The following is a 21,422-nucleotide window of genomic DNA, read 5'->3' as shown; positions in this document are numbered from 1 at the left end:
TGGTGATCCCAGGTGCTGCTCATCCTGGCCTTCCCGTGGACACTGAGCCCTGGTAGTGAATGTGGGGACAGTGCCATATTTCCCTGTGCAGCTGTAGGTGCTGGGGAGCCTCCCATGTGGCGAGAAGTGGATGGGAACTGCTTTCAGACACCTCCAAACTGAAGTGCAAGAAGCTGCATCAAAGAGCAGGTGAAGAAGCAGCCCGAGTGCGTTGCCAGATGAAGCACTCATAAGGCCAGCTGCTATTAAAATGTTATACTTACTGATATTTAATATGTAAGATGCTTTGTAAATTTCACATTTAGTAGTGTGGCAACATGGTTGTGATAATTGAGTCTAGAAAACCTAGAGATCAGAATTTCCAGAAATTTCAGGCAGACAAGATTGATGTATCCAAAAAAAAGTTTGAGAAGAATGAGGAAAGAATCTAAAAATATATTTTCCCTTCAATTAGTTCATATTTGAGATTTATTTTTGTAATAAGCCCTACTAAGTTCAAAGAGGAGCCTTGGTGTCTCTGCAGTATGTATGCTGAGTGTTTGTCGGTGATCTTGGTTTTAATTTTTTTTCATCACAGAATTGTAACTGTTGGAATTGCCAAGTATAACTTAATCAGAGGTAGTACTTTTTAGTAATATTTTTAATTTGTGCTATAGAAGAATCAAAACAATTTACTTCAGAAAAACAATTAAGCTTCTTTCTGTAGTACATCCAAACAATTTTTATGTGTTAGTATTAGAAATTTCACAGATTATAGAACTAAAATTTCTATTGTAGTTCTCTCATTTAAGATTTTTACTGAAAGAACTAATGATGTAGCATTACTCTTTTAGAAAAATGAAAGGTGAAAGTAGGGCTTTGAAGCGATACGTACTGCTGACAAATGTGATATTTGCAGTTTCCGTGTTTCCATTAGACACAACGCATAGAATTTCTACAGCTGAATTTGTAATCAGTAATAACAGGACTTGCCTCATTACAAGTCAAGTAATTTTTTTTTTAAGTTGCTAAAGCATGTATAACTTAAGAGTTTCTTCTGCATTCTTGATAACCTCTTTTGTTAGCTTTTTTAACACTGCCGTCAACAGATTCAGCAAGAAATTAATAAGCTCTTGGTTATTTGCCTGTTTGAAAAATGTATCCTGTTGAAGTGCTCTAAACCAGAAATGTGTTTCACTTACATTTTTGTGTTGTTCTATAGCCACAAGTTGTATTTTAAGATCTGTAACCTACGGGGAAAAATAAGAGTAAAGAAAAACTGTAAAGAAGAGGTATTACAATGTAAAACTAATGTCATGATTCCTGTTGTTTTGTAAATAGGGCGTCACTACGGAGCAGTAACTTGTGAGGGGTGCAAAGGATTTTTTAAAAGGAGTATACGCAAGAATTTGGTTTATTCATGCCGAGGAACAAAAGACTGTGTTATCAACAAACACCACCGGAATCGATGTCAGTACTGTAGGCTGCAGAGATGCATAGCGTTTGGAATGAAACAAGATTGTAAGTCTGAATAAGTGTAAATCATTTTAGCTGGCAGCTGTGTTAAAGTTTGTGCTACAAAATATATACTTTATAATATTACAACAGATTGTTATCTCAATTTTATATTTTTATATCATATATTTTTCCTTCAAAGAATTACGCAAGTTTGGTGTGATCAGAAGCCTGAAATGCTTCAAGCACATCTATTGCTTGACAAACTTAAACCTGTTGCATGTGGTAAAAGAGAATGACTCATTGCTCTTAGGCTGCAAATGTCAAGCATGTCTCCACCTTTTTTTTGCACATGCAGTTCAACTTTTCTATGTGTATTTTAAGCTACTGAACTTCTTAAATCTCTCTACCTTCTTGTCACTTTTGCCACAACTTAGGTTACTGGCAAAGCTCTGCAGAGACCCTTACTCACAAGGCAGAGATCCATAGTGATACAGAGTGCAGTTCTTACCAATTCCTACAGATTTCAAGTTACTTTTTAGGTTTCCTTACACTGGACATAGTGATACCTTAACACCACTGTAGTATCAGAATACTAAAAACACCAGAAGTAAAGCAATACAAGAATACTTCAGTGCAAATACTGCCACACTGCTGCTGTACTCACGGTATTAGTGCTGTTCTCTGCTCTGTGCTATCTGGCTGTATTTTGCTGACCCTTCTGAACCTCTGTGGACGTTGTCCTTCCAGCCCCCCATCTGCCAGCAGAAGCCAGTAATGTTTTTCCAGCACAGGGGAAATGAATTCAGAAAGGGAGGGAAAGCTGAGGGCATGAAGTGGATCTTCCCGTTACACTCGAGTTCAGCTGGCAGGACTTTGTCCCTCCACAGCACAAAATAGCTGGGGCTAGGGGTCAGAAGGCACAAAAGGGAACTCTGGGTCCTGGGGGAAGACTGCGTGGAGGAAAGGATTGTTCTGGGACAAGAAGTTTCATTTCTCAGTGGAATAGGGAGAGGAAAGAAAACTCTAGGAAAGAAAACTCTGTACTGTCTGGAGCTGGAGCTTCCTCCGAGTGTTTTTTTGTCCCTTGAAGAAGTCTTGGCCCCTTTTCAGCAAACTTGGATCCAGGTAGGGAGTACAGGGGTAGCAAAGGAAGAGCAAGATTTTTGCCCATCCTTTCAAAGCACCATTTGTGTATTACAGGGTAGGTTTAATGGCATTGACAATACTTCAATACTTGATGATACTGTGATCGTTGTTTGTGTAATAATTATCACTACAAAAATTGAAATAGTATCATAGTCTGCTACTAACTTAAAAGGTTTTTTTTTCTTCATTATACATTTTCCATAACAGCATAACAGAAGAAAGGTTTTTTTTTTTCCTTTGTTTTAAAAAATAATCAACATTCAGGGTTCTCTCCATAGGCTTAAACTGTTTCTGTGTGAAATACAATGTTAAAGAGGCTCTGCTAGTCAGTAGCCAGTGCTTATGAAGTTGGTGAATTGATGCACATTTTAAATTATGTGCAGATTGGGTTTATAACTGTTCCAGGATCATAATCCATTCTATAAAATGACTTGTACAATTTTAAAATTGTAGAAGAAAAAATCTTTTTTTTTTTTAAATAGTTACTTTGGAAATACCTTTTATTAATTAAATTTTACAGTAACAACATTGCATTACTGTTTGTTATTTTTCCAGAAATTTGGTTTTCCTTTTATTGAGTTTACAGTTTGATTTTACAAGTTTTTCTTTGGCTTTATTCCTGAGAGCTGGATAAATCACCATGGGGTATTATACTTTAAATTTCACTTTAATATTCTCTAATTCATCCAAGACAAGGTGATGTTTCTATGGGATAAAACACAGATTCATTACACCTAATTTCACTGAGTTATTCAAATTAAAAATCTGCTTGTTTTATTACATAATTGATGTTGGGTAAAGATCTCACCCAGATCTTGAATGGTCTGAACTGAGCTTGGCAAATGTCCCTTTCCCCCTCTATTTTCTAAGCTCCTAACTTGGGAAGCTTCCTTAAGTGTATGAAGTCATGTGGTTCAATGACCTGCTGTCCTTTAAAAATGAACTGAGAGTGTGGCTAGTGAAATTGAGAGTGAAGCAGTAAGCCTCCCCTTAAAGACCCAAACTAAACAAGGTATAAGGGGATTTCTGTCTTAACTGTAACTTGGAAAACTATTCAGATTGTGTACATTTGATCTCAGACTTTGACTACTACATCATTTCATTAAGAACAAAACAAGTGTGTGTGTTGTTTTTTACTCAAGCTATTAGTTTACTGGTTATACATATATTCTAAGTTATGATCTCTGTACATACTCAGAATCGTTATTAAAATTGAAGAGTAAGTCAAGAAAAAAAGGATTGTTTCTTAGACTGTGATTTGTGATGTGACATAATAGTTTCATACTGTTTTATTAGCTGTGCAGTGTGAGAGGAAACCTATTGAAGTGTCAAGAGAAAAGTCTTCAAACTGTGCAGCTTCTACAGAAAAGATCTACATTCGGAAAGATCTTCGCAGTCCATTAGCTGCAACTCCAACTTTTGTAACAGACAATGAAACAGCAAGGTACGTATATTCTGCTCCAAAAGCAGTTGTCTCTGTTTCTGGAAATCACCCCAAAACTAAAATGTGTGCTGTTTTGTGTCAGGTCGACAGGTCTGCTGGAATCAGGAATGTTTGTTAACATTCATCAGTCTGGGATAAAAAGTGAGCCTACTGTGTTGATGACTCCAGATAAGGTATATGATGATATGACTGCTATATAAAGTGCTAATTCATATACTTTTTGTTTGCTATAATGGTGTATGTAGGGATAGAAGGTTGTTCTGTTTTGTTGTACCTTTGTTTTAATAAATTCATGTTTAAAACATTCATTTACAATATTGCCCAGTGTTGTAGATGCCTTCTCTTCAGGAGAATTCTTTTAGCCCTGCATAGTAAAAATGCTAAAAACTGCAAAGTAAATGCCTTCCTCCCCCATTCTTGGAGAGCCTTGAAGGCCACCTTATTTTACTTTGTCTGTGGTAATCCTGACACTTAGAGATTGCTTTTGTTCCAGTACAGTGAGGTGTTTGTAAAACCTTATATGGCTATGGTGTTATCACAGTGCATTTCAAAAACACTTAGTTGTTTTTTTTTTCCCCTTTATTGCTAATATTTTTTCAAATCTAATAAGCGCTGTCTGAGAAACAGTTTTTGTTTCTGATATGTTTATGAGCTGGTTTTCATTTGTTTCCATTTTGTTACGCATACTAATCCACTAAATTGATGTGATAATGTCCCTATACATGCACAGTGGGAAGCTTCTGTATTTTTCTAGCTGATATTAAATTACCTCACACTGTTTATGTGCATTTTTCCTCACTCTGTCTGCAAAAGGCCTCATCAAATGTTTCTTCCATTTCATTTTTCTGACACTACCTGTATGACTGAGTTAAGTGACATGTAGCATGTTGGTTTTAGTAGCAGCTTACTTGCCTGTGAACGTGCGTTTTCCTTTTTATTTATTTATTTATTGTGGAGTAGGGTGGGAAATATGACTTAACTGCCTGCTTGAAGTACTGGTAACTACTGAAACAGCTTGTTCCCCTGCAATTAAATAAAGTTCTAACAAAAAGGCTGCAGCAGAGTTATTTTCTTGCTTGCTTAAAGGTGACTTTTTGTATGTTCCTCCTCTTCAAACTTTCTCCTATTACTATGCTATCATTTACATGAGGAAGGAAGGAAGGAAGGAAGAAAGAAAGAAAGATGATAAAAATGCTATCTAGTTTAGTCTTACAGTCCCAGTTAGTGACTAGTGAGTGGATATGCTGAAACTTCTGCCTGCACTTGCTTGCCATCTGTAGCATTCCTTCTGAAAGAAATAGATAGCTATTACTTGTAAAAGTAAATGTCCAAATATTTCATATTTTAGAAGCGGTGCAGGGTCTAATTACTACATTATGATTATGCATTTAATGAATACAATGATTTTCTTACAGGTCTATTCACAAGCTCAGTTCATTACTGTAGAAGTTAGATTCTTATATTACAAGTTATCTGCTGCCAATATGAAAGAATTAAAAGCTATAATTTTCCCTTAGGTTGAAGCCTGTCAGGGAGATTTAAGTACACTGGCAAACGTGGTGACATCATTAGCAAACCTCGGTAAATCCAAAGACATGTCACAAAGCAGTACAGAGCTATCTATGATTGAGAGTTTAAGTAATGGAGATGCGTCATTATCTGAACTCCAGCAAGAAGAACAAGCTAGTAGTGATGTTACGAGGTAAGGCACATTATGCTTGAAAATATTGTACTTCTCAAGAATGTCTCTGTTCATTCAGAGCATTAATTAAGTCATCACAATGTAAGTAATTTATCTGCATCTAAAATAGTAGTAGTAAGAGCATGAGCTCATGTTGAAGAGCAATCTTGTAAGATTATTCCAAATTAAATCATAAGTTTGGTTTGAGAAATAAATATTCACAGTTGTTTGTTCTTGGAATTAGAATTCTTGGAATTTTCAATGTAAATCAGCTGATTTTCATACTTTTTGTTTGTCCTTAACAATGTGTGTTAGATCTTCTACTATATTCATAGTACTTTGTATCATCCTGGAAAACTGTTTCTTAAAGATTTCGTCTGTGTAAGTAGTTTAATGCCCATAGCTGCTGATTGCCTTAAAAGCTTGAAAAGCATTTTCTTTCCAGATGGGAGAACTCAAAGAATGCTCACTGTCAGTACAAATGCATTCGTTATATATCTTATGAACTTGTGTCCTGCACTGGTTTTAACTGGGCCATTTTGGTGAGCATACATGTGAGGTATTCTCTGTAGTACTTAGTTACTCCTTCAGTCAGAATCACGTTCTTCCTTGATTGTCATTCCATGCAGGCTTCTGACAATTGTCCCAACAATATTTCTTTACACTCCATCTATATTATACATGCTGTTTTGAAAATACATGCGTAAATTGATCAAGAAAAAAAGATTGGTATATAGTGAAGTAGTTTGTACTGACTCAAATACATGATTTCCCCAATACTCCACTCTACTACTCAGTATAAGTGCAAGCAGAATGCATTTGTTCTGCGTTTCTTCATATGTGCTACTTAGCAAGTCAGTGTGACCTTTAATATAGGTGCTGATTTGGACCTCTGCTGTGTTCTCCTAGGTAAAGAACCCGAAGTGTAAGGAGTGTTGTTGTACGTGCTGATAAACATCAGTCAGTAATACGGCTGTTCAATAAGATGCAGTAATAAGGTTGCATGATTACCTGTTTGTTTATTTCCTGGCACTTTCAAATGCTTGCTTTTGCCAACGTCAGTGCTTCTGCTCAGTTTTAAAATCTGTCTACAGAAATCCATCAAGTTCTCAGCCAGTGAGCTCGAAAGAGCTCTGGCTCAGGTTAATGTGTACCCGTGTCTAGTAGGTCACCCAACAGATCCCCAGCAAGGAGTTTCACAGAAAATATTCCTGGGAAAGGGAAGTTGTTACTCAAACAGAAAACTAACATTTCTGTTGAAATCTTTGATTTCCGTGCCAAACCTTGTGCCAGCTTGATCGTATGGACACAGTTGTTCACTGAAGAAAATGATCTTAAGAGGTGTCAAGGAGCAGGTTTAATCTATCAGTGTTTTTCATGTATTTTGTTATATTCCATTGCTTGCAGCTACAGTAGTTAAGCTTTCAATTTTGCTGACACAGGCTTAGCGTATAACTTTGTTGCTAGTATTCCGCTGCTTTTATATTGTAATGTTACATGCTTTGTCCTCTAATGGCTTCATTATCTATGTTCATATTTTACAGCTAATCAGGAGTCCTGTTATATATCTGTTAGTGGCTGAGCTCGACGAAAAGAGAACCAAAGTTGTTTCTAACAAAGGGTATCAATACGATGTATTTAATGTCGATAATACATTTTTTCTTACTTTGTGAGCTGGTTTTTGTAACTTCAAGTCAAGCTCTGGTCTGGATTCTCTTTTCCATAGTGTTTTAACTTGCAACCATTGCTCATGTTGAGACACAATACATGAAAAGTACCTACAGTGTAGAGCCATTAAAAAGCAAACCTTCTGCTCACTTTTGCAAGCTTTCTTCTGCAAATTTATAATATAGGAGGCAGAAGATTTATTTGAAAGCAGACATCCAAGAATAAGTTGGAAACAAAGTACCATGGGCAGACATGGTTTGCAGGGTACCTGCCCAACATTATGTGAAAAGGACGCTGCAACCTAAGCTAGAATAAAAACAGAGTTATAGCAGAGGCATATAGCCTTACCTGCTGGAGAGAGATCTTGTTCCTGGCTTACATTTCTGTCCCTGCTACATGCAAGAGCTCTGAAAAGATCCTATTTTCCTAAGCAGCTGCTATTGAGCTACCGATTTTGCCTTATTATACCTAAGATGACTAAGAGGAAGCCACATAGAGCCTGAAACTCAGATTTCCTAGCAGAAGGATAATATAACTTCAGAACTTGCCCATGAGCGCACTGTGTTTCTGCTCACTTTCCATACATGCAAGACAGAAAACTTGCCAGGTACATCTGTGTAGTCCACTTGTGCACTCCCCAGTCACCCTCCTGTGTGCACAAAAAGGTGTGCAGGCTAGATCCTAGGCTAGGATCAAAAACTGTTCTAGCTAACTCACCATCTGAAGCCTAAGGCAGTGTAAGCAGCTAGTTTATTGTGTTGTTTCTTTTGGTTGTAAATGTTTATGTTGTACACAGTATGCACTTAGGGTAGTGGTTTTTTTTTTTAGTATATTAATATATGTAGGTAGCAAAGGAGTATGGAAGAAAAGGTAGGCAGAGTTCTACTTCAGACTTGGATATTAAATCAGTAATTTTAGATATCATGGCAGTAAACATCTGAACAAATAGAGAATCATGTCCACATAATCAGCTTCTGTAAAATTTTCAGATCTCTGCGTGAGTTTTTCATGTGACTGTACAAATGATACTGCTCTCAGGATATGTCATCTGTCTGTAGGCAGTAATCGAGTCTGTATATTTGTGACTGTAGATGTATCAGTTTTGGTTCTCAGGTGTGTTCGTGCACACAATGGATGTGTTATCAAGCAGGAAAATAAAGAGTAATACATCTGTGCTCCTCCTGGCATCTCCCCAGTAATGTTAGTGCGCATGCCTTGGTCTTCACAGGAGTCGCTGCCCCACCTCAAGGGACACTAAGGATGGTATTGAAAGCATGTGAGTGCTTTCTCTTACATATTTAGAAGCTCTCTTCTCAAATTAAGTTGAATAAACTAACCACAATTCATGGCTTACAGAAGCTTATTCCTTCTGTTTGTGCTTTTTAGCAGCAAAAATCTGTAAAATTTACACGTGCAGTAAGTTGTTTTAACAGCAGCCTGATGATCATGTGCTCAAAATGCTTATGCCAGCACTCTCAGTAAACATCACTAAAGAGATCTTGAAAGGCAAACTGTGATTCAGCAGCACAGTCAGTATGTCAAAACTGTGAATCTGTTGGCAACTAGTGCGAACAGGATCTGCTGCTAATTTTTTGCTTCAGAGACACTGTAAGTTTCAGTTGTCAGGGATTTTATTTTGTAGAGTGGCAGAAAAAGCATGTTAATGACTTTTATTTTTCAAGTCTTTTTTTTTTTTTTCTGGTTTTTTTTTTTTTTTCTTTTGTTATTTGAAACAGACATCAGAATACAGGTTTCAGACATGTGCAGATTCCTCCTAAAATGAAATAGTCTCTTAAGATGATTTTTTTTATTATTTTTTCTTGATCACACAGGGCCTTTGATACCCTTGCAAAAGCATTAAATCCAGGAGAGAGTGCAGCGTGCCAGAACTCTGACAGTGTTGAAGGCAGCGTCCAGCTGATCGGGGGAGAAACAAGCATGAATCTCGTTGAAATAGAGGGGCCACTGCTCAGTGATGCCCATGTAGCATTCAGGGTACTTAATACTCTTTATTGTTGGCTATATAAACATTTTAATTTGGTGGTACAACATAATTAATGATCTGATTACGTTGTCTTTTGAATCTCTTTGAAGAGTAATTATTCAGGTATCAGCATTCATTTCTGATGAATGCACTGCTTTCGTCCACTGGTAGCTGTTTGCTTGGGAAAATTAACAGCTCTCAGTTGTTTATTTACACTGTTTATTTTACTGTTTTTTACCTTAGAAGTAGTAGGTAATCAGAGCAAAAGAATATACATGGAAAACTTTAACAGCTAAGGGAAATATACAGTTGCTTTTTTAGAGAGGCAAATATTTTCTGACTTCATTTCTCTTTTTATGAGCATGTAAAAATTACTTTTTTTTTTTTTTTCTTCATCATAGTGTTATTCATGGACAAATCAAATGTCTTGCTTATCTTTTAGTTTTCATTAAATGTTGCCGCTCTCAACAGCACAGTTTGGTCAATAAAATAAACATATTTCTAATATAAATGTCAGTTTTGTTTTAAATTATCTTAGCCAAACCATTTTATTACAAAATTATGATTTCTGAGGATAAAAGTAATATGCTGTAATTAGGAATTTCGGGTCAGTTCCCAATTTCTTTACATACACAGATGAAAGTTATGTATTTATCTATATGTAAGCGCAAGCAACATCATTCTAATTACAGTGGTTCTTCCAAAACTTCTATTCCTTACATAATGCCTCCAAAGATGAGTTTTATTTGGGACTTTTCATCCCCAGGGTTCCCAGACATAAATCTTTATCTAAACTTAGATTCAAAATTTTTATTGTTTTTGTTGCTTTGTAGTCACTGTGGGATATACACAGTGTGGCTAGTAAGCCAAAAAACAGTCATTCAATTTTATTTCAGGCTTATCTCAAGTTTAGTTTAAAAATAATGTTACTTGCTTCTCTTAAGCCTTGAAAGTTATTCTTCATATTATGTTTTATATGGAAAAAGTAAAATAATTGACTTGCACTTATTTTTTATTTATTTTATTTTCTGGTAGCTCACCATGCCTTCTCCTATGCCTGAATATCTTAACGTTCACTATATCTGCGAGTCTGCCTCCAGGCTGCTGTTCTTGTCCATGCACTGGGCGCGTTCCATTCCGTGTTTCCAAGCTTTAGGGTAAGTGTTCAATTACTCTTATTTGCTCATGTTGTGAATAAACACTGTTAAATAGCAAGGAGGGGAAAGTGGGTAAATGTGATATTTTAGTAGAAATTGTTGTCCTGCAGGATTTCAAAATACTTAGCGAATTAACAGTGAACTGTGTCATTGTACATTTAAAAAGTTTTTGCAACAGAGAGACAATGCAAAGTAGTGTTATAACAACAAATGGGAATTGTTTTCTTAAAATAAAATCTACAAAAGACCTGCCTATCTAAAAAGATTTAACAAGACGTGTATAGAAAATCTGCATTTTTTTTGGAAATATGTTACTTCCCGATATCTTTGTCAGTTTGAGTAAGAAAATGGAGGAGTAGGCTTTCTGAAAGTTGTTAATACTCACCTGTGCTAACATTTGCAGTCCCAGTCAAGATCACGGGCTTACTTGATATATTAATCAGGCTTATTTGATATATTAATGAAGCTTTTTAAAGTTGAGAACATTGTGTGCTGTATAATTTTAACTTTTAGAAGGGTGACTCATATTTCAATTTTAAAATAAAGAGAAATTCATGGTATTAGCAGTTCAGAGGAGTTGATGAGCCAAAGCAAAGCGCTAATTGTTTTGTAAGATAATTGTATCCAAGTGGTTTCCTCCCCAAGCACTGTTCTCCTTAGTCTCGGCAAGATAGTTGGCTCAGACATGCTAATTTAATCAAGATGTTGCTTAGTACATTTTTGTGCACAAGGATTCCTACTGAAATGCTAATCAGGCTGGTTACAGCCACTTAGTTTTTTGAGGCTACTTAAGTGTGATCAGCTAATTCTGGTATAAGTTTGATCATCCATAAAGTAATGGATTAGCTTTAATATGGTTTTATTTGAAAATCCTATGGTTAACTTTCATGTGGTCATGTCGTTCTTTTAACTTTCCATTATTTATATTTACTGGCTAAAACTGGTACCTGAATTTGACTCCTCAGTGGTAGGATTTCCTTTTTATAAGGTACTGAGCTCCTGTTGAGTTCTACAAGCTAGAGATGCTTGGCATCGCTGAAAGTTAGGTTACTAATATGGAAGGGCTGAATATTAATAGGCCTAATTTTAAGCTTCAGCATTAAAAAATATATTAAAATGACTAAAAATTAAACTTAATATGAGGACTAATTCTTACAATAAAACAAATCCTCGTGACTTCTGTTTATACTTTGAAGTCTGTATTTTAAACTCGATTCCAAACATGAAAAGGATACAAAAAATGTAAGTCAGGAAGCTCAGGAACTTGGTCTCACATGTTGCGTTTCATATGTACTTTTAACTTAGAAATTGCACCAAGCTGTCAGATTTCAAGTTAAAAATATAAATAAAAATAAATTAAAAAACATGATTTTTGAGTCTATTCTACAACCAGAATACAGCAACAATGCAAACTTTGATTTTGCCCATGCATATAAATCTTACCTAAAAATGAGTGTGAATGCTAGGAAAACTAGCATGATGGAAATGATAGAATATACCTAGACAGTTGTCATTTACTGTAACTTCAGCTTGTTTTTCTGTTAGAGATCTGTTGCCTTTTTGATCAATAAATCAAAAATGATTTCTTCACAAATGTCACTTTAAAATGTGTTTTAATCCTAGCGTTTTAATTAATTTAGTGTTTTAATTTATTCTGGTACTGGCTGCAGTGATTGAGTTAGATGGATGTTTTATGAAGTGTTCTTCAAATTAAAAAACTGTAAAGCCAAGTGGCTGGTTTTATTGAGTGAAATTAATGTGTTTTTTTTGTTGTTGTTGTTGTTGTTTTTTTTTCTTTAATAGACAGGATAACAGCATATCATTAGTAAAAGCCTGCTGGAACGAACTTTTTACGCTTGGTCTTGCACAGTGTTCACAAGTTATGAATGTGGCGACTATGTTAACTGCGTTCGTTAATCACCTTCACAGCAGTTTACAGCAAGGTAAGGTGAATATTGTGCACATTTGCAGACTTGGGGAATTACATCATGGTTTTAAAGTTTTGACAATTATTAATGAAAAATTACTGTTCATAGAATTTAACAATTGGTATTGACACAAAATAATACTAGAAACTACAGTTAACAGGATGGAAATTTAGGGCAATTTTTCTGAAGTCAGCTGTCAGCTATGCTAATGCTTCCTTTCCCCAAAATGAAAAGAAAGAAAAATAAATAAATAAATAAATATATATATAAATTTGCCCATCTTTCTGATGCAGGTTAGCTTTTACTGTTTGTTTTGTTTTTAAATCGTGTTTGATATCTGTGTGAACTCTAATAGTGTTCTGCTGTTCTGTTGGTGTACCTCAGCTCAAAATAGGAATATTTCAGGCAGCCTCAACTTTAAGAACACAAGTATACTGTGAATATGATTCCTCTCTATCAAGGGTGTAAAGAAGAACCCAACTGGTCTTGCTGTTCATAGCTGTGAAACAAAGCAGCCGAATGCCACCTTCGTGATGTACTTCCTGTACATAACTTGGCTTGTATATTAGTTTTAGACTCCATACAAGTCTTCCAAGCAGATTTGCAATAAGTATGCTTCCTTCCTTTTTATGCTATGTCCTGCATCTTTTGCATGTTTTACATTAAATGAAGTTGGCCTTCTCTTTCATTTACTCTACAGTGAAGGAAATGTTCTTCTGAGTGATACTCAAACTGAAGTAAGGGAGTCTTTCAGTTAAAATAAAAATAAAAAATCTTTATCTGTTCATAGTCTAGCACATTTTTAAGTTAGATGTACATACAAAAATGTTAGCATTTTCAGGTTTAACTAGAGTTAGGATTATTTGCTGTTACTCTCTTTAATGCGATGCAAAAAGAGATTGGTAAACCATGGAAAAATAGCTCTCTAAATTATAAGTTTTTCTTCTCCTTTTATGATGAAGAGATTAAAGAGTTCATTCTTAGGGGTTTTCAGGTTTAAAAAAATATCCACAAGATCCTGATTTAAATAAACAATAGTTTGTAATAAAAACAAATTGATTAAACCCCTAAACATAACGGATCGGATAAATATGAACAAATTGTGAATATCTTTAGGAGGGAAACGGACTGGGGACTTACATCAATCTACATAATTTATAAGCGTGTTCACCAAAAACTTTAATAATTAATGATGGTTTTATCATTACTACAAATGTATATTCTTATTAATTTGGGAATTCAGTTTGAGTGTACAGATCAGAAATTTATATCCAATGTCTTCCAGTTACCGAAGGGGAATAGCTCTGCACCAACCACATTCCCCTAGATGCAGTGGCATGGTCTTTGACTGACTAAAGTAACCCATCAGTAAATATAAATACTGCACCTGACTCTTAGATATACAGTGTAGATCTGCAATAGCAATGTTGTCTTTAGTTATAAGTAGTCTTTCCTTGAATATTCCAACCTTGAGTCCACCTCTGATTACTGGAAACTTTAGTGACAGGAACTGTTGGTGTAAAGATTATTCAGATCTAGTACATGAGTTTATAGATGGCACAGATTCCCCACTATTTGATCTAATACAAATGATTAATGTTTTTAAAAATCCAGTGTGACTACATTTTTGCACGTGTGTTGACGTTAGGGTTTTTATACTTTATGTATGTGTCAACTCAGATAAGCTGCCAACAGACAGAGGAAAACTAGTAATGGAGCATATCTTCAAATTGCAAGAGTTCTGTAACAGCATGGTTAAGCTTTGCCTGGATGGATATGAATATGCATATTTGAAAGCAATCGTACTCTTCAGTCCTGGTATGTAATTATTCTTCATGTAAACATTTATTCTTTTTCTACAACTATAGAGACTTAAGGTGTTAAAAGTTAGTTTAAAAATTCATAGAATCATTTCAGTTGGAAAAGACCTCTAAGATCATCTGATCCAACCTTTAAAAGAATTTTCTGTGTTTTCCGCAAGGGTATATTTTAGGTAAGCTATGTCAGGGGGGTTGACACTGGATGATCTTTGAGGTCCCTTCCAACCCAGGCCATTCTATGATTCTACAGGTTTAGGAAACAAATAGTTCATAGTTTTTTATTTGCTTTTTTGACTGATGCTATTATTTGCTTTTTCCACGAATGCTATTTATGCATACAATATTCCAATAAATATCAGTGTATTGGAACAATACTGTTCCATGCAACACAGAGAACAGAGGTATATGGAGGATACAGGAATGATGTAAAGTACTGCATTTATTTGAACTCTTTGGAATGTCTGGTTGTATTATAAACAATGAAGGAAAACACCAATGTAGAGGAAAAAAAAAAAAAAAAAGAGGTAAAGCAGCATCCTTCATTAAAACTGTTGGAAAGCTTGAAGTTGCTACAGCTATCAAATAATCATTTCAGCATGCTTACAAGTAGATAATCTGTAGGGATTTTAATGCACCTTATATAGAACAGATATAACAATATAGGGTGTCTTTCAGATCATCCAGGTCTAGAAAATGTGGTACAGATTGAGAAATTTCAAGAAAAGGCTTACATGGAGTTCCAAGACTATGTAACAAAAGCATATCCAGATGATACGTACAGGTGTGTAAACTCACATGCTTACTTGATTGATTCTCTTTTCAGAGCACCAATGATACTGATACGTACAGTATTTCTTGTAACAAATATGTGCATTTTATTCTTACCTTCTTAAAGATAAGAAATTACCTTTAGAGCACTTAAAATACTATGTATATATTCATACATATTATGAATATAATTTATCTACTTAATCATTACTAATTTCCAAAATGAAATATTGGAAATAAAATTAATGAAGTATTTTTTTTTCATTTTGAATTGCACCTGTGTAGAGTATTTCCTCATTTAGTCTAAGTCCAAACATTGTAGAGTCCATGCACATAGACTTACATATTTGCATTTTTTGTACTACTGAAGGCATGACTAACTATATACTCCACTGACTTACATATCTAAGCCTTTCATGAACTAGATATAGCAAATTTTGACCAGTATTGTTCCTTGTTATTTTTTTCTGTTACTGATACTTGAACAACACCGAACTGTGTGACCAAGTAACACTTTCTACTACACTTACTTTCCAGACTGTCTAGACTCCTTCTCCGATTGCCTGCTCTTAGGCTGATGAGTGCTGCCATCACTGAGGAGCTGTTCTTTGCAGGACTAATCGGAAACGTTCAGATTGATAGCATCATCCCATATATCCTGCGCATGGAGACAGCGGACTATAACTCTCAAATAATTGGTCACGCTGTATAAAAGTAGCAATCAAGGATTCTGCACCATGGCAGTCATGGTGATGTAAATGCATAGCCTGTCTCCAAGAGATGGCAATAAGCCTTCACATGCACCTATCCAAAGAAGGCGAATATTCCTCCTTTCCAGTACACTTGGGAAATGTGGTGGAGTGTCTTAAGGAATATAGGATCGCTTCCTATTTTTCATCTGATCTTCAAGGACTTGTAAATTAACTTGATATCTGAAGAAAGTCAAGAATTGTCCCTCCTATTTTTGTAGATAGATGAACTTGGAATATTTGTTTATGAAGTCCAGGCTTGTGAAGAAATTGAAGAAGCTTTGACTGAACTAAGGTATCTCAACTTAGTTTGATGTTTTAGACAAATAAATTAACTTTCCTCTCTGAGCTGTGTTTTCAGTGTTTTGCTGCTAGTTCTTTCTCAATGAATAAATGGAAAATACATGATCAAACATCTCAAAAAGGCCAGTATCTCCATGGAAATGAGACCCTTATAGCCAAACTTAGAGTTTTGCTGTTGTTTTGAAGAAAAATCAATTTCTTGTTGAATGAAATGTATACTATTACAAGTGAAGGGAAGGTAGAGGAATTTCAAATTTTAAAAATATTCTGTTGACATTTTGATGCAGTTGATTGAAAGTGAAGCTGCAAAGGGTCAGTACTGCCTGCTGTGTAGATGCAAGGAGTACTGTGCTGTAGTATTATGTATTGGTAGATATCAGCTGTTTTATAGTATGAAAAACTATGAAGTGTTTACTGCAGGTATTCAAAAAGCAGCCTCCTGCTTTTACTGGTCTCACAAGCTGAAGCTTTTTCACACTAGCCCATACTCAGCACACGAGGATGGAGGCATTCAAGATGCCTCTTAACTTTATTTCAGCCATCACTCTAAGAAACGAATTGTGTTTAGAGTTCTGTGCATGTGTTCATGTCATTATTCTTGCATAGGATTTGGAAATTATTTTTTGTTGTTAGCCTTTAGCTGTCTAGCTATCTTTTTCCAACCAGTCTCATATGATTATTTTTTAAATTTGAATTAGACAAATTCAAATATAACAGGCTCCCTCCTCGTAGGAGCCTGGCCTCTGCTGCTTTTCCTTTCCTTGGTAGAAATGGGTCTAGATGCTTTATATATGTTGAGTGAATCTGGCTCCATCTAAGGGTGGATTCAAATGCTTTTCTCTCTCGAGGCATGTGCCTCATTGCCACGTAATGCTCTAACGTATGGTTGCTCCTTGCTTCTTTTTGCTGCAGGAAGCTGTACATCCCTAGCACATTTAGTAGCCGTTGCTTAAAATTAGAGAAGGATCCTAGTGAAAGTGATGGTCTACTGCTGACACTCGGGATTATCTAAAGCTTGGATCAAGGCCCAGTTCTCTTTACCCAGAACTTTTCTTTCTCTGGCAGCACTGGGTGAAGAAGAGCCTCACCCAGTTGCTTAGCCAAAAGATCCCCTTAAAGGGAGGCCTTTGCCCAGGCTGTACCGGCCGCTCCAAGGCCACTCCATTGAAGGACTACTAGATGAGGCTTGGGTGAGTTCTGTGTTTTTTCTCAGCACCTGAGGATCTCAACCATCCAAAAAGCATCAGAGAACAGTCACTGACACTGAATTATTGTGGTCTTTTTAATTCCACTAACTGGTTTGTTTGGCTCTTCCTCTGCCCAAGCTCTATAACCAGAGGCTGTTCTACAGGATCAGCCAGATACAGTACCACAGACCCTAACGCTTGGTGCTGAGGACCCCTGATGGGGTGGAACCATCTCCCCTGCTCTAACTTGGCACGTAATGACTTCTGGGGGACAGCCTTCAGTGCTGGAGCTGGCCGTGGTGCCTCACCCTTCCCACATTTCACCCGTCGCAGGTGCAGGATTAGGCTCTTCATTCGTGTTCCCTGGAGTTCATGAAGAAGGAAGACGTCTTTTCTGTATCCCAGGAAACCTGCCTCACTGTCTGTGTGAACAATTGCTGCCAATGTGCTGCGCTTGTTCTCATCCCAGTGGTAACGGGCTCACCTTGCCATCTGTAGGACCAAGGTGCAAATGGGACATACATCATTCTTCAGTTCAGCTCGTAGAAATCTGGACCCTGTTTTCCAGCCCCATGTTATCCCTAACCCACTCCTGGAGATTTACCTCTGTTAAACCTTTTAAGGAAGCTGACAGGAGTTTACTCCTGAACATTTTGGAGGTGTTTTCCTGGGCTTCCCAAATCTTGGAAGCATTCTATGCCAGTTTTCTCCAGCTTTGTGTAACCCAGATAACAGCAAGATGGAAATAAAAGCTTGTTTTCCTTCTAAATGCAGCAGACTGTGCAAATATCTCTCACATCTTTGCAGATTTTTTTTACTCCAGAGCTTGAGCCTCAGGCATGATAAGCAGTTTCTTGTTTACTGCTGCCCAAAAGATTTGGCTGATGTGGCTTCTTGCACTGTCTAGCTGCAGAAACAGCTGAGAAAACACCAGTGTTCATACAGGTGTAAATCTTAAGGGATTGAATTCCTCATCATGTATATCTTTAACAGAGCAGTGTTTTGGAGAACATGGCCACAGAACCTTATTTTCTCTGGATTTCCTTTATTGCTTCCTCTTCGTGGCCCAGTGTGGCCTCGTAGACAAGTTAGCCAACTTCACCAAAACGTGGACTGCCAGCACCACTGATTACTGGTTCCTTAGGCTGTCTTACCTCAAAAGCACCAGAACCCCAGTCATGTTTTACATCAGACTTTCAGGTGGTTTACACGTGCCCTTGCTGCTCTTTTTTGATGCCTGTCACCTCTGGCTGGCAGCAGCAGATCCAGATCCCAGTGGCTGACTTTTTCCCCTCCCACATCTCTTATTGCTGTATTCCTGGCAAATTCCAGGGCTTCATCTGGGATTTTTTATAAGTACCTTAAATCAGGAATTCAACCCCTTTATGTTTTTCTTCTTAAATCCTGTCTCCAGATCGGAGCCTACCCTTCCTTCACATGTTGGGTAGCAAGGGATTATCGTCAGTCATCTTGCTTGCACATGACGAGAGACTGTCAGGTATCTTGAATCTAGTTATCTTGACCAGGTGAGAGACCAAATAGGACAGCCATCTCCAAGCCCGGTAACAGACGTTATTACTTCAATGTGAGAACAATAGGGTCACGTCACCATCAGCAATCAGGATATCTCAAACTACATTAGGGGCTTTGCTCAATAACACCTGTACGCATTGCCAAAAGGACAGTGAGTTCAAGAAATCTTCAACCAAATTGCCAAGAAGTGTCTGCCAGCCACCTTGTTCTGAGCATGTGGGGACAGTTAATTACGGGTTGTGTGGCCCCATATATATGCACATAAAGAAAAACTTCTTATATTGAAGAGATTCCAGTTGCTTTTGTTGTCCACATGTGCGATAACCATACACCCTCTCCCTTGCTGTGTGTAGCCAACAAAATATGTAAGCGCTGCACTCACTGCCAAGTGAAACAAAAGGAGAGATTTGAGCGTACACCTGCAGTATCGTGAGGGCCCCAAAAAAACATTTTATGATCTTGGGTAGCTGATCTGATGTTTGGACCTCTGTAGAGATAATGTGCACATATGCAACGCATTGCAAAGAGCTCTGGCTACTGGTAAGTAACTTTTTTTCCCCAAAGTTTATTACATTTTTTCATCGTAAGTTCAGTACTGGTTTAAACATAAGGTGCAGGCTGGTCTGTGCTGCTTAGCAAGTAATCTCTCCTTTCTTTGCAATGATCAAGAAGCCAGATGGTGCTGGTTATTGCTTCAGTTTATTCACTTTTCTTATCAAGATTTTTTCTTTAATCCTTTTGGATTCTTAAACGATGAGTTCATGCTCTTGATAAGGAATGCTACATAACTGGGATTTCTCAGAAATAGGAGCTATAAAACAGGTAAATTAATACAAGGATGAAGATGCATTTTTCTTATTTCTGGCTCTTGACCATTGCAGTTTTCTTTGAGAATAATGTGGCATCTTACGGAAGGTCTAAACAATGAAGTTCTCGTTTGGTTTGGTTTGTCTGAAGATAACTGTTGCTCGGTTAAATGGAGCATATTAAGTTACCTTCAGCTCAGGCTGTGAACGTTTTGAACAGCTATTTTTTATGGTGACAGGATCTCACATTACCACCTGTGTGATTTATTATTTTTAGTCCTGTGAATAAATGTTCTTTGCTGAACGAAAGGCTGGCAAATATTACAAATATTACTGCTTTTTCATGCTGTTAGTAAGACTGTTGTTCTGCTAACAAAAATGTACACAGTGAATCTCACTTAACCATGGATGTTAAAATATCTCATTATTTTTGTGACATTCTCCTTTCTCCTTTAAATTTTTATTAAACTTTTGAGCTTCAGCATTCTGACAATTTTCATACCTATTCAGGATTCAACCAAACTGTGGCATTTTCTAGCCATAAAAATAATAAATTTCTTTGCCAATGAAAGAACAAGTTTAGTTTCAATAGCTTTAAAATGTTCAATGTTAAGAGCAAGAAGATTCATTTTAATATAAATCACATGAATTGAAAAACTATTTTATACATTTTAGAATCCTGTCACTTCAGACGGGAGCAACGTTACACATAATGAATTGACTAGTTTGAAACATTTTCCTTGAAAATGTGTGTTGTACATGTATACATGGGCTTGGGTTATTTATTCCATACTGGTGGCGTTTCTGGTACAAATCATTGTTATATTTTAACTTTTTTTTATTTTTTATTTTTATTTTTTTTCTCCAAAAGTACTTTAATTGCAATACCTTCCGCAGTTACAAACTTAACCTATCCATACATTTTGCCTCTTCTGTGGTCATCAGGGTCATCAAAAGTCAGCCACTGGTCTGTTATTTTGTTCAGCTTCTATGGTTCCTAGCACATCAGTTTCATTGTAAGCATTAGAACGTAATTGTCTGCTGTGGTGTAACAAAATCACTGTAAATGTATTGAAAACTGACTAAATTTTGAAAATTCTATTTTGGGTGTATTTTTTAAAATAAATTGTAACTTTCTATTATAGAAAACAATTGTAATAACCTATCACTTTGTTAGTGTTTTATACCGACTGTCCTATAGACCTGAAGCAGTGTATATGATTACAAAAACTTTGTGGATATTTCACTTCTGTTTTACTATGTAGTAGTGTCAATTACCTTCAGTCTCTGGGATTTGTGATAGCTGCAATATCTTGCTGTTTTCTAGCCCTTGTTGCTATTAACTCTGTTTCTGTGCTTACTATTTTCTGCTCAATGCAATTGAGTATTTGGAAATGTAATAATTTATTATAAAATTTAATTCACCATCATTTTTTGCCTTTAAAACACTACATACAAATTTGCTATAATGAATTCTGATCACAGGTCTTTGTGCCATACAACGCAATAATCTATATTTGCAAATGTTTACTCAGTTCATTATGGATCAGTTTTAGGTTGAAAGTTAAAATATGGCTGAATACATTTTTCTTTTTACATAAATACAGACTTCAGGTGTTTAGGTTGAATTACCTCAGTTTTAAATATTACTGGATAAATAGTGAATTTATTCTTGTTCAAATTTGTGAAAATATCACAAGTTTTGGTTCATTCCAGAATTGATTTCTCAGTGATAATTGAAAAAGTGTGATTTGTTTCAGTCTTCTTTTATAAATGATTGTGCTACTTACATAAATATGCAGACAACCTAT

General features: G+C 36.3%; 1 protein-coding gene across 17 annotated transcripts in view; it reads left to right on the top strand.

Moving 5' to 3' along the window:
- The window catches only part of NR2C1 (nuclear receptor subfamily 2 group C member 1), a 53,508-nt gene extending 32,295 nt beyond the window's left edge, over positions 1-21,213 (top strand). For 10 of the 17 annotated variants that reach the window (XM_084506619.1, XM_084506626.1, XM_084506628.1 and 7 more), the window contains 11 exons: positions 1,321-1,500; positions 3,880-4,027; positions 4,110-4,200; positions 5,545-5,729; positions 8,605-8,652; positions 9,209-9,371; positions 10,396-10,517; positions 12,321-12,460; positions 14,126-14,263; positions 14,941-15,046; positions 15,571-16,130. In XM_084506619.1, coding sequence (XP_084362745.1) covers positions 1,321-1,500; positions 3,880-4,027; positions 4,110-4,200; positions 5,545-5,729; positions 8,605-8,652; positions 9,209-9,371; positions 10,396-10,517; positions 12,321-12,460; positions 14,126-14,263; positions 14,941-15,046; positions 15,571-15,745 — 1,496 coding nt within the window. In that variant the 3' untranslated portion in view covers positions 15,746-16,130. Of the gene's footprint in view, positions 1-1,320; positions 1,501-3,879; positions 4,028-4,109; positions 4,201-5,544; positions 5,730-8,604; positions 8,653-9,208; positions 9,372-10,395; positions 10,518-12,320; positions 12,461-14,125; positions 14,264-14,940; positions 15,047-15,570; positions 16,131-16,997 lie in introns of those variants that run through there. The other 7 variants (XM_084506621.1, XM_084506615.1, XM_084506625.1 and 4 more) reach the window with 2 other exon arrangements.
- Positions 21,214-21,422: the final 209 nt, after the last annotated feature.

Source organism: Aythya ferina (assembly GCF_964211825.1).
Source record: "Aythya ferina genome assembly, chromosome: 1".
In the NCBI taxonomy this organism is placed as follows: domain Eukaryota; kingdom Metazoa; phylum Chordata; class Aves; order Anseriformes; family Anatidae; genus Aythya; species Aythya ferina.
Note: the sequence above shows the minus strand (reverse complement) of the source record. Positions and strands in the feature narration are given on the sequence as shown.